Source organism: Rhodnius prolixus, unplaced genomic scaffold (genome assembly GCF_049639745.1).
Source record: "Rhodnius prolixus isolate KJV_2025 unplaced genomic scaffold, Rpr scaffold_2, whole genome shotgun sequence".
NCBI classification, from domain to species: domain Eukaryota; kingdom Metazoa; phylum Arthropoda; class Insecta; order Hemiptera; family Reduviidae; genus Rhodnius; species Rhodnius prolixus.
The window spans coordinates 61,901,659-61,915,561 of NW_027411592.1; the positions used below are offsets into that span (position 1 = coordinate 61,901,659).

General features: G+C 36.8%; 1 protein-coding gene across 2 annotated transcripts in view; it reads right to left on the reverse strand.

Annotated features, from left to right (window-relative positions):
* Positions 1 to 9,516: 9,516 nt before the first annotated feature.
* The window catches only part of klu (zinc finger protein klumpfuss), a 29,333-nt gene continuing 24,946 nt past the window's right edge, over positions 9,517 to 13,903 (reverse strand). For both annotated transcript variants that reach the window (XM_074120171.1, XM_074120172.1), the window contains one exon: positions 9,517 to 13,359. In XM_074120171.1, the coding sequence (XP_073976272.1) occupies positions 11,603 to 13,189 (1,587 nt within the window). In that variant the 5' untranslated portion in view covers positions 13,190 to 13,359 and the 3' untranslated portion in view covers positions 9,517 to 11,602. The remainder of the gene's footprint in view (positions 13,360 to 13,903) is intronic.

Below are 13,903 nucleotides of genomic sequence, written 5' to 3' on the forward strand. Positions count from 1 at the left end.
TCCTTTATATTTTCTATTCTGCAAGAGAATACTCTTACCGGAAAATACAGGTCAACCAAATCAAATCCAATAGCCTATTCTTCTGAGATATTATTAGATACTATTAGGTCATTTTCATAAACTTCAGGGAGAATCCTGTTTCTGACCCTCTCCCAAAAGTCTCTTAAATGAATTTTCCAAGAAAATGTTAAAGTTTCTTATGACTTCACATGCGAAATTAGAATGCTTAAAAAAGTCTTCAAATCTGCATCATAATCGTCGGAAATATTTTCGAGAAAATCTGAAAACTGGAAAACCTTAGCGGAGTCTGGAGTAAAATCGGGAGTGCGATTTGACTTACCAATTTGTACAGGAAAAAGAGGGAGCTGTATCGAGACAGAGGTTTAAGGGAATGAAACTATCTGCCCTGCACATTCCCACAGCCAGAGCTTCCATGTCTGAGAACAATAAGGATTAAAGCTCCTGAATCTAAACAGAGAGAAAGATTTGCTGGCTAATAATTTGTCTTTAAGGTTAAATTCTACGAATGGACATCTCTGGCCCATGCAGAGAATAACCGCAAGCCTGGTCAAATAGCCGATAAATAAATACCCAGACGATTGGTTGCACACACTGCTACTCTCGACTAGTGGATCGCAGAAATCAGCCTGTTGCCATCTTCGCCTACCAGTCAGTCTGCAAATCATGATATGTTTGTGAGAATGCAACTTGTGCGGTGAGATAACCTTTAAAATATTTTTTCCAAATATAACTTCTATAAATTGATTCCATCCGGTACCAGTAACATTTCAGCAATGGGAGAAATAATTGTGTATTTGTAGGAGGCTGGCTGAAAGAATCATTTCATTTCATTGAAAATCTTGAAACGACATTTGGACCAAATTCCGTTATGTTTTTCCTTAATTTCAAGAAATTAAATAAGCAAATTGCCACAAGATCGTGGGTGTTAACACCAAATTTGTTCAGGTTAAAGGTGTATTTTCTGGGTAAAGGTGTATTTACTGGGTAAAGGTGTATTTTCTGGGTAAAGGTTTTTTTAGTGAAGGCAATGTCGAAAATTGGATCCGATCACCAAATCTGGTGAAAGAAAAAAGCTGTTGGAGCGATGAGAGTTCCCGTGTAAGGAGATTATAATATTGTTTGGGAAAGCGAATAACTAGCTGCGGTAGTGCCCAACTGCAGGTCTGGACATGCTGCGAGACGAGGGGAAAACACGCACGTTCCTATTTGCGGCGCAACAGGTGGCCTGACCTCTTGCTCCCAATCTCATTTTATTTCGTCATGAAACGAGACGTCTTCTATCTCTGCAGCCGCTGAAGTAGCGCTAACAATCTACAAACTGTGCTGCTGACAGTGCTTCTATTTCGTCCAGCAGGCAATTGGCTCAACATAGTTCTCTTGGAAGTTGTTTTAATTATTTTGCTGAGATTCCAGAGATTTATGGAATGCTGTCAGAGAGAGATCGGGTGGCTGGCCGGCCTCTCTTAACAAGGACGCTACTTCTTTGCCTCACTATCTGTTCCACGCCTCAAAGTACTTTTAAGCCGAACCTCTTTTATTCTACAATTCAGTCTATAAACAGATAGTTTGGATTGTGCATCGGGCAGAGTTGGGCGGAAGTGAGATGAAGTATAATTAGAACACCCAGGCGATAGGCTGGATTCGCTCATAATCAGTTTTATTTTTTAAAATGTTAACTCCAAAAACAAATCCTTGAATGAAGTATTTAAATAAAAAAAAAGCACAACTTTATGGTCCAACAAAGAACTTAATTTTGAGAGCTAACCACAGTAAGTACAACTGTTCGCTTTTGGCTGAGTATGTAAAAAACCAATTTCGAAAAAGTTCATTTAACAGTCTAGTGTTTATCCAACAATACGGAACTAACAGATTTTCTTCAATTTTGGTATTTTAGTTACATATTTATTCCTTATTGATAATGCTCAGGTGTACCCTTTAGAGAATGGCCTTGCCCTTTTGGCAAAAAAGTGAAAAATCTGTTCTGTAAAAATGGATTTATTAAACCAACCTTTGAATTGGGAATTTTGTTAAACATTTGTAACCCATTAGAATCGTATAGTTAGTAGGGCCCACGATGCACTGAAGTGCCCCCCCCTACAGGTACAGAATTGCCCGGAAAAACAAAAGTCACAAATCTATGTACCAATCAAGTTTTGAGTTTAAAGATCACTTCCTGATTTCCAAAATGACGATTTGGGGCAAAACCTATGTCGGGCCTCACATTGACTGCAAATAAAAATCATATTTGGGCAGAAAGAGTCACCTACGGACCAATTAGTAAAAATCTGTTTTTGTTCCTATTTTTACCACAAGTGATTTTCCGGTGACAGTGATTCTGAGGTGGTATTTCCGCCATTCTCGCTCTTACGAGAAGTAAAAGATTTAAAGGGGAATTATCTTCTGGCGGCAAATAATTGAAGTGGCTAGAGATTGGCTAGCAGGTAGTGGGCACTCGACAAGATGACTGCACGCTGTCTCCTCTATCTTGCCACTATTAAGAAGGCAGCAGTATCTCGTACGCAGGCAGTAGCCTGATTAACATTAAAACAGAAATGAAGTAGTGAAAATATGGCAGCCTGGCGTATACAGACACGATGATCCATTGCACTCCGTCCCAGCTATCATACGAGTAGCTTACAATGTCAGCTAGTTAGATTTATCCTCCTGCTTTGATTTATTATTAAGTCTTTCGTGGTCGGGTAAAGAGAAGCACTTGGTTGTCAGACCCCGTTAGAGGAATTATTTCAACAGTCAGAGAAATACAGCCGGCAGTTTTTACAGGTTTCTGTGTTCGTAATCGAGTACGACCAGCTTAACTGATGAGACATTCAAATTCGTTCTACGGAATTCTCTTTGAAGGAATTAAAACATTTGTGGTTTTTCTTTTGTAATTGCTCACTACTGATTGTATTCTCAAAATAAGCGGTGGAGAGCAGCGACACCCGGTATTGCAAATCGTTCAGAAGACTGAACATGCTGCTTAGAAGATTGGGCAGATTTTTGATTTTCCACTATTTACAACAAATGTCCATTTTAGAGTCTTCTGTTCACAATAAATGCTTTCTATAAATTGGGCTCTGTGAGTGTGCGGACATTACGGAATGGTTATCTTTCGGCTTTTCCCGAAAAGTGCAATATCTTAAAACTTTTAAATGACATTTTACTTAAGCACACAACGGGAACCGACAATTACGTTCGAGTCCGACAGGTGCACATACATTCCTTTTACGTGACCAATATGTCCTATGTGGACGGAATTTCATATTTGAGTTCATCTGTGCTTCTGTTGAAGTAAAAACTACATAATTCTTTATTAAATACATTTTCCACGAGATTTTGAGGTTTCCCCTAACACGGCTCCAAACGATTTCCTTAATCTATTTGACACTCTGACCTTGTGGTTCTAGACCCCACGAACACATACATTTGACACCAATGGCATAGATTCCCCAGAACCAAAGTATTTTTTTTTTTTAAGTAATAAATAAATAAGTAGAAGGGAAATGAAACTTGGAATACGGCAACACTTTTTCTTAATAGAAGTAAGAGCACGATATCAAATGGAACTTAAAGAGGGAATTAGTATTCTCTATATACTGCCAAATTTAATCAGAATCAGGCCAACATTTTTGAATTATTAATAAGGGCCTCACATATGTTGGGCTAACTCCTCTCCTATTAGTTGTACGGCATTTTACCCCAAAAAGGCAGAATCGAAATACATTAAATTCGGTACACCAGTTTAGGCGCTATAGAAAAAGGTATCGCGTCGGAAGAAGAAAAAGAGCACCTTTTTTACGATCAACCCTCATTCAGTTGTCCAATCGGACAGTTTTAATAATCGTAGTATGGAATTTCTAAAATAACATTTGAGGCAACGTGATGATTTTTATAAAATCACTAAGAATTAGATAGAATCTAAGGAAATTTACAAAAAAGAGAAAGTATTTCAAAAAAAGAGTATTTCAAACGTATTGATATTTGAAATTGGAGGCACTCTAAGAGAGCCACCTGCGATAGTCCACTTCCGGTGGGGAGCTCTAATTGAAAATCTGCACTATCGCATAGGAAATAATATCGTCAATATTGTTTACTAAAGACAGTACAGTAATGATGGATTTCCTGTTTACAGTAGCGATTGTTGACCTTGTGGGGAATGGCGCGGGGAATGATGGTGCCGGGATGTCTGCAGGTGGGCGCTCGCCGCGCCGATTGTGCGGCGGACAGCCTGAAGTCAGAGCTGGATCTGACCTTCATATCGCTCTCCTTTCATTTCTCATTCGACTTCCTCTTTGCACAATTTATGCAAAATTTTAAAAAACTGAGGATTTCTCCCTACCAAAAGTTTATTTCAATATTATTTAAATGTTTACGAAAAATCAGCGTCGGAAGAAGTGTAATGTCAGAGCCTTCTTGAAACACCACTATAATAAATATTCTTTGCACAAGTTTAAGTAGGCCAAACAATCTGAACAAATTTCAATAAAAGCCTTGTGGTTGTCTAAGAATTTCACAGCTAGAAGGAATCTTCCGGTAAAACGCACTCCAAAGAAATCTTAGTCTGAAATCTTACTCTTGGTTAGACATTTCATATTCAAATATTAAAAAGGTGATATAACCGTACAATTTACTTAAACGCACATTGAGGAAAATGTAACTTAACCCATCCTCAGGAATATATTAAAACTACCGGGTAGGACAGTTGATCATCAAAAAGTGCACGAATAAACGTAACATTCATAAAAACAAAAATTTGAAAATATGTTTCTTCTTTATCCGCAATAGACGAAATTCCTAAATTATCTTTAAGATGTAAAGAAAATCCTCGTTTATAACTGTAATTTTTTGAGAACAACCCAGATCTAATAGATTTCGATAAAAAAGTAGCCAAAAGTAAGTAAAAAAGGCATTTTCAGAAGTAGTTCTTGTTTTGGTTACAACATAGCACCCAAACATTTCTCTACAATTCTATATCTCATTACCTAGTATGACTAGAATATTGCCATTTATATCAGCTATAGAGAAAACTTACGGTAAAGAATTCATTTAACCCTGAGCAACAGCAAGAGAGATGTAAAGGTTTGAAATTTGAACCATTTGCAAAACCTCCAAAATGTAATCTTCTATATCTCGATAACTATGATTACGAATATAGTTTAATTTGGACCAGTTATAGAGAAAACGTTTCCCTACAATTGGATAAAGCATTCATTAAAATCGAAACAATAGAAAGAGAGATTTGGAGGTCTGAAATTTGAATGACTTCCAAAATTTAACCTTCTATACCTTTAAAAACTATTATCACGGATAAATTTCAATTTGAACCAGTTTAGATGATCGACCCTTGTACAACTGTGCTACCGAATAGTTTTAGTTATTTATAATAAGGAATTTTTTATTTCTTAATTTGATTATTAATTAATTATTTAGAGGGAAAATTAGTAAAAAAAAATTTAACTATTTTCTTTTATAAAAATAATTAATTAGCAGTGAGGAATTGGCAAATCTGAGTGAAGATTGGAAGTGTGATAAGTGAGTAGGTTGAAGAGCCAATCAGAAGCGAGAACAGTTTAATTAACCACGCCTACTTTCCGTATATGTATATCACTCCACGCCTTCTTTGGTCCGTAATATAATGAAAGATCTTTATATTTAATTTTCCTAGATGGTATTACTATTGACAAACGATTGGAATTGGCAAATCTGAGTGAAGATTGGAAGTGTGATAAGTGAGTAGGTTGAAGAGCCAATCAGAAGCGAGAACAGTTTAATTAACCACGCCTACTTTCCGTATATGTATATCACTCCACGCCTTCTTTGGCCCGTAATATAATGAAAGATCTTTATATTTAATTTTCCTAGTTGGTATTACTATTGACAAAAGAAAGTATTAACCGTTGATTTGAACATCAGGTCGCCTGAGGCTTGGCGTAACTTTTAAGGGAGTAGATATGTTGATTTCTTACTATTTCAACACATTGAATTATACGAATATAAAACACTAACCTTAACATTCCTTTAATGTTGCTAAACCGAAGTTGCTAAAACACGAAACAGAAAACTCCACTTCAGCCTGCAATCTCATATAAATCCTCTAGCCCAAAATCTTTCTTCTAGAACTCTTCCTGACAACCCGACAAGACTTCTTAAAAGACAGTGGCCTCGTGATCTCTCCAGTGAAGAGAGTGACTAATCATCTAATATTTGGGAGTGTTACCACTGGATAACTTCTCCACTCTTTGCCTTATCATTTGTTACTCGGTTATCACTGTTACTTATAGCGCTGACGCGCTGATTGTAGCACAAATAAACGCAAAAAAAAAAAAAATTATTGTAAGTAATAAAAGAATTAAGTAAATTGATTCTAATTATAATTTGCTTCGAGGACTTTGTATATCGTGTTGTAGAGTGAGGAAAGGCTTACAAAAATGAGGAAATATAAGATGGATGCTGCGCTGTGTTGTATGTTAGATGATGCACTGGCCACTAAATCAGAGTTAACTGCGTGTGAAATCGGCCAGAATGGTAACGTACTATCGCCCATAGATGGCGCACTTCTTCTGAAAGTATCAATTTAAATCTGTTCACATCTCTGGTTAGGTACCTTCTCTCTACTTTTAATATATATTTTTTTAGAAATATATTTTCGGAATTTTAGATTTATCTGTGCAGGTAGACTAACTGAGGGTCGTAACCATAAGGAATTTACGCCGTCTAGTGCTTTTATTTATTTTTATTTAATAGGTATTTTGTTAAAATATATTTTTCATCTCCATTTTTATTTTATACTTTTTTTTTTTAGCGACGATTAAGGTGGCAGTAAGTTATAATTCATTTCACATTCCTCCGTCAGCTGTTCTAATGTTGTAATTACATCACGTAACATTTTTACGCAGGCATTTCTTTCAGCAAAATATATAATTAATTTAATGGAAAAAAATGAGACTCCAAATTTGCTGGAATACTGGCCGTTGCCATTTAAAGCAATGGCGCCACCAGGTGTGAGTTCAGGACGTCTCACAGAACTATTTAACTACTAAATTGTTGAAGTGCTTTATATTTCACTTAAGGCGCATCCACATCTAATAGTTCTTGGAATCTAAGGTTGGATTTCCTCTTTAGAATTAATAATGTTTGAGAACTTTAAGAAACAAACTTAAAGCCACAGCTTCGTTTCGAACGCCTTCTTCTTCTTCAGCTCGAGCAGAATAATAGCACCTTAGCTAGGTATTTTGTTGCTAATGTTGAAATTTATCTCAATTGTTCTGGCTGAAATTATGTTAAACAAAATAAAATTTTATAGATATTTATGGATTAAAAACCGAGACTCCAAGTTTTTAGTGATGGATGCGTGAATAATAAAATCTAATCTAACTTTGGAAATTTAGTCGAGATTTTAGTTAAACGAACCGGATGTTAGGACGCTCATACATTTTAGTCTAAATGAAACCGTTAAAATTCAATATCATAAACCTCCTGCGTTATTTTAATTGCCCTAATCGGCGGTAATAGATTGAGTCTTTGAAGGTGCACAGTTTCCTGTATATTATAGTATCAATTAAACTTGGTAATCTCTAAAAGTGAAAAACTAATTTTTAAAGAGGCATTTTCACTCCGAGAAGATTTCTATTCCTTCTGAGAGAATGTCGCCATTATGTAAGTGAACTGAGTATCAATATTTTTTGGCCCTAACATTAGGAGATGGTGAATTGGAACCTCTAATATATTTCCTTCAGGATGCATAGCGAGTACTTTTCGATGGAATGTAGACGACAGCTCCTTAGTCTATACAATAAGAAAGTCTCTTACGTTGTTTGCCCATTAGTGACTCTTAGCTCATCGTATTAAATTTCCTCAGTTTTTCATCAATTCTTGAAAGACATCCAAACTTTTCTGCATCCATTTCATAAACCAATTATTTCCATAATTGCCTATTTGTTATGAACTTTTTTTTATAACTCCTAAATTCCATCAGGGGAAAAATATTTCATCCAAATTTAGTCTGTTCTCTTGTTCTGTGCTAGTACTCTCCTACAGATTATAATCTCTAATAGTGAAAAACTAATTTTTCACTGGTGTGCTCAAGCCTACTTGGTAAACTTAGATTTGCAATTAGAGAACTGATGTGTTGTGAAAATGTTTATATGCAACTTTTATGTTATGTTTGCATTAACAGTTTTGATGATGCAGTTAAGCACATTCATATTCCCCTGAAGGAGGCAATAAATTTGCTGTACCGGTGGGTAAGAAAAAGATATTTGTCTACAAAATTTTATTGACCTCTCCTCAAAATTCCCAAGGATAATTTTATAGCTGTTTTGTTCAAAAACAAAAGGTAACAAAATTAGTGAAAAGTAAAGTTTGATACGTAATGTGCGTTTATTTTAACAGTTACAGTATGGGCTTAGTTTTGATTGAAACGACTGTGTTCTGTTGGAGCAGGAAGTTTTAGTATATCTGATAATTTTTGCTTTCGTTGCAGTAGTCGCCTTATGTGTCAAAATCCGAAAATTTAATGCTCGCCTTTTACGTCGAGTGAAGTTCTTCCCAGTGAATCTAACATAGGACAGTTGTATAAGGGGAATGAGAATCTCTTACCTGACTTTACTTTCTCCAGCTCCTGCACAATTACTGGATGGCATCTAAGTATCTAATTGAGTATTGCGGTTGATAGGATGGCAGTATCGTCTTTTGCAGAGAAAGTTTATGACAAGAATGTTTGTGCAGTTGTTATAAAACGGGACCATAGAAACTTCATTGCGAGATCCCAGCCTTGTTGGAGTGGTTGGTAGACAAAGCCTCAGTTCTAATGTTACATTAAGGGAAGTTATTAGATTAGGTAAAATTAAATTCAATGTTGATTGTGTGCAGGAAGTCTGCCATCGTGACCAAAAGGGTCTGATAAGAAACTCGAAAAAACCTTCGGCCCGCAATAAACTTGAGATAGAAACCTGGCGAGGTGAACTGAAGGTGTATGGTAAGATTTTAGATAGAAATGTCTGTTGAAGGTTGGAAGGTTTAGGGTGCATTAGAGCTCCGTCCACTAGAGTGGCCATCCAGGTGAGGCCGAGAATCCTAGGAGCCAGCGAGTCTGTGTCTTCTAGTGGACGATGGATTCCTCGGCTTTTCTTGCCATGATTCACATTTATTGTTGATGGTTTTAATTTTATCAGTTTTTTGCCACATTACCAAGTGGCATCAAGATGGGATATTGTGAGCAGTAATGTGCTTATAGTTCTTAATTTTCCTCTAGAGAAAGTAATAATTAGTAAAATTGTCTTTTTTAAATGTTTTGAACTATGGATTCTTGGAAATAGGGGTTTAAAGATAATACTGCCATTAATAGAGAAACTAGGCTTTTTAAGATCTGGATCTAACCAAAGTTCAGAACATAAATACGTGGGACGTTTCCAAACTAAAGAAATTTTCACTATTTTACTGGACAGACAGCTGAGAATAACCACTCCAGGCAAATGAAATAAACTGGTACACCAATTAAATAAGTACACAAACTTTATTCAAAATAATGTATTTTAATTAGAATTTTTTTCCGGTTGTTTTTCAAAATTTGAAAAGAAAAACAGATTTTCTCTCAGTCAACAATTTGAAAAGAAAATAATAAATAAGGCGCAATATAATTACAATAAAAATCAAAACGTATTTATATTAGAATTCTCGGAGGGGGCACATTATTTGAGCAAAATAGTATTTAGGGAGGGGCAATAGTAAATATAAATTTTTTTTTAAACATAAAAAAATTATATATATATATATATATGTATATATAAGAAATATATAAATGACTTGTTTTAGTAAGACTTGACACAAGTTTCTCGCAATCTACAAGCATCACTCGCCAATCTTGGACAGTCTGACGTATCGTAAATCCAATTGGCAACTTTAAGTACACGCTGAGTATCTGGAAGTTTTGTTTCTTGTTATTTTGTACTCTTTTGTTAGTCTACCCAGACATAGTCTGGCGTTGCAATCTACGGTGAACATAGTAATTCAGACTAGGCCTTTTTACAAACAGTTTGGGGAACAGTAAGAGTAAACTAGACAACACTGAATAAATTCATTCTCATTAGCACATTCACACCGGATATAGATTATTACACTATATTTAAGAAATCAATTAAATAAAATTGATATGTACAAAGTAAAAATAATTTATATATTACAGTGGCTGTGTGTTTCAATTCAATAACGTTCACAAATAGATCTGAGTAAAAACTGAAGATTGTAAGGAACTGAGGAACTTGCTCTGGCAGCTCAGAGCTTTTGTCTGAGATTTAGCGTTCAATTCTGCTCTGGGGAGAATCTAACAGCGACAAGAGCAGATGGCACTCTGTAATTGAGTCAACACTGCCAAATCTAGCTGACATTGTCTGATTAAGTACGTTAGTCTATAAGTGGTCGGTACTAACAAATAGTCTAATTTGTTGATCTGTTCAACATTGGCAGAACTAGTTAATTCTAGTTTGATCTATTCAGTATTATTTGATCTGAACAGGCATCAGATAAAGTCAGTTTGTTGATCTGTTTCAGTCTGATCAAGTCCCCACTGCTTGGCAAACAGTTTGCCACATCTTCTTCTGTTCCAGACAATTCCTTTAACAAAAATCTACAATATTTTTGTATTTACAATGAAAAACAACTTTGCCTAGTTTGCGAAGTTTGCCTAGCATAAGATTTACAACCATTCACATAAATATATTAATTTTGTAAGATAATTCAGAAGACACAGAGAGGTTAAGCTGAATTCGCAGCCACTAGAGAGCAGATCTTCAGTTCGGGAGGAGAATGAGCAGTGTAGCCAACCTGCGCCCAGTAACATTTGAACACCACGGGCCTTCCTCTAGCCAAAAAACGTTATTATTTAATAACCTTTTAAACTGAAATTAGTTTATTATTGAGAAGATTGTAGTAGTAAATAGCGCAGAAAACAGCGGAGCCATAAACAAAGGTAACATGTAACAATCTAACATTACCTTTCACAATTTTCATTAAATAAAAATTGCTAGGTACTTTTTTTAAATATGTAATTTTTTTTTAAATGTCCAAAACAAATACCTTAACTTAACAAATACTTTAACAAAGTTATAATTCACACTGAGTTGCTGAAAATATAACGTCAACAAAAGGTATCCCAGTTTCAGCCAAAACATTTTTATTATTTATATTATTCTCTAACTAATTACATCACAATTGATTTATAAATAATTTCAACATTATTACTTTAAATATACTTGCGAATTATTTAGGCAAGAAATTGAGCAAGTTTGTTTTATTTTTATTTTTTCTATTCTCTGTGCGATAATGGGCGGCATCATCAAACGCAAATCCTGACCACTTACAACTTGCAAAGTCCATGACTTTTAGTGCTGCAAACATTTTGGGACTGAAAATACGTCTTTGTGTCGTCTGCACCCAGGAAGACGATACAAGGAGGTATTACGAAACAAAAAAGTTGGCTGATTTTTCCTTAAATTTTGAATGTAGGGAAAAATAGCTATTTTTTTGTGTGGTTAGTGAAAACTAGACTAAAAATAAATAAAAAAGGGGGAAGATTGTGCAAATCTTACAAAGGGGAAATTTTACGCTCATAAATGGCCGCCGTACTTGAATTACACCTGCTATCTCTTTGGCTAGCTGCTGAAAGGAGTCCGTCCAGGTCTGACGAGTCTGTAGGCACCGCGGGTGGTGACAACGATCTCGTCGAGCTAAACTCTTCTGTTGAAGTATTCAAGGCTCCTGGCTCGTACCTTGAATGAGTGCGCATGTGCCTGGTGATCATGTCCCGTCTGCACGCCGCGTACGGACACTGAGGACATTTGTAGGGTTTTTCACCAGTGTGGGTCCGTTGGTGCGTGGACAGATGGTCCGAACGAGAAAACACTTGTCCACACACTCGACATGTGTACGGTTTAACACCAGTATGTAAACGCATATGCCTGGTTAGCATGTCCGACCTGGCGAACGATCTTTGACATACTTCGCACAGATAAGCTTTTGTGGTTGGATCCGTAGGATGGTTTCGACTTTTATGTCTGGAGGCCATGTGTTTTGCCAGACGGTCGTGCAGGCTGAACATCTGACCGCACACCGGACAAACGTAGGCTACATCAGAACCAGGTGGCATTTCCTCTACCACTGGAGACACCTCCATGTTGTACCAGACGGCCACAGACTCTTTAGTGGTGGGTGAAGCCACATCTCCTTTCACTACAGGTACGGCCAGGCTTCCTCTCGGCGGCATGAAACCACCCAACAGCGGTGGTACACTTATATATGAATCACCAGAACTTGGCGAAGTTTCGGAACTTCTGGAACTCTTCATGGAAAGATCCAATGGTGAATCCTGAGGTGAGCCGAAAGAACAATCTTTCGAGCGATCGCTTCTTTCAGTTTTCGCTTCAAACCATATTGGTAAATCGGAATCTGAATGTGACCTCTTCCTGAAGATTTCCGGTAAATATTTGCAGTGCAGGTACTGTTCAAAACTATAGACAGGTGCGGCCATAGGGGGTGTAACAGGTGTTATTGGATGAAACCTTTCTAGGGGATATGGATGCGCTGATACTCCAGTTACGCACAGGCTGCACCTGCAAGCAGGGTCCGGTCTGGGCTGAATGCTGTAGTTCAGCTCATATTTGCTGTATTCGGATTTCACCTCATGCGGTGAACATCTGTCATCTTCTTCTAAAGAATCTTTCAATCTTAAAGGACTGAAACTTATTTTAGGTGAGTCGGTGTTGGAACTATGTGGAGACTTGGACGAGGATGCGGGACTGAACACTTCATCCTCCTCCACCTCCTCCTCGGAAAGATAGACGTAGGGCTCATCCTTAAGTTTATCACTCTTGAGCAATGGTTGAGCAACGTCCAACATCTCCTGCTTCACTCGTAGCTCTTCGTCATTGTTGTTATTGTGATGAAGAGTGATGATGTTATTGTTGAGCGGAGAAGCATGTACGGCCAGTTGGTCGACTACCTGATTCAGACGTTTCCGTTTGCGTTGCTTTTGCCGGATGTGGTGGTTGTTGTTTGTAACCAACGGATGGTTGTTATTCTTGTATTCCGTATAACGTTTATGCAGGATATCGCCACTCTTAGAGCTGCCTTTATGATTGGCGCTGGTTTCCACTTGAGCATCTGCCATGGTCATCAGTTCTGTTGAATGTTTGCGACACTGGGTCGCACTTGGTAACTAGTTTTTACCAATGTTTGTCCAAGTTACATTACTGAGACTTGTTAGATCCGGCTGACCCTCTCCATGGTAGCAAACAGGAGCTTAGATGTAACTCTCTCCAAGATCAGCAAAACTCTTAAGAACACCTGCAAAACAAAAATAAAACTATTAAATTGTGCTATCTTCATGCACACAGGATAGATAGAGCAATAACTATCCTAGTGGGTGGATTAGCTCAGTGCTGCTGGTACACTGGGTATCCTCTTCTCCGGAGTCTCAAACTGCTCACTTCTCTAGACAATAGAAAACTGCTTTCGCTTCGTGTCACAATATTCCCCCCACTTCTACAAACAGTAATTATTCTCTTTCTCTACTAATAAAAGAATCGATGAGTAAAGAGCAAATTTTTCATTTTGAGTGTTCTCTGAAGACACGTTTCGAGCTACCCAGAATAAGAAAAATTGATTTTTATAATAATTTTTTAAATAAGCATAAGGACGAGGGTTCATTGCAGCAAGCTGCATACAAGAAGTACATGCATATTTTATTAAAAAATCTAAATTAAGAAATACATAAGACACTCGTATATATATATATATGGTGTATGTATATACACATAAAACACTAAGAGTAAAACACTATGATGATTCTTCAAAATTTCAAAAGACGACCTAAAATGTTCCAAACTTG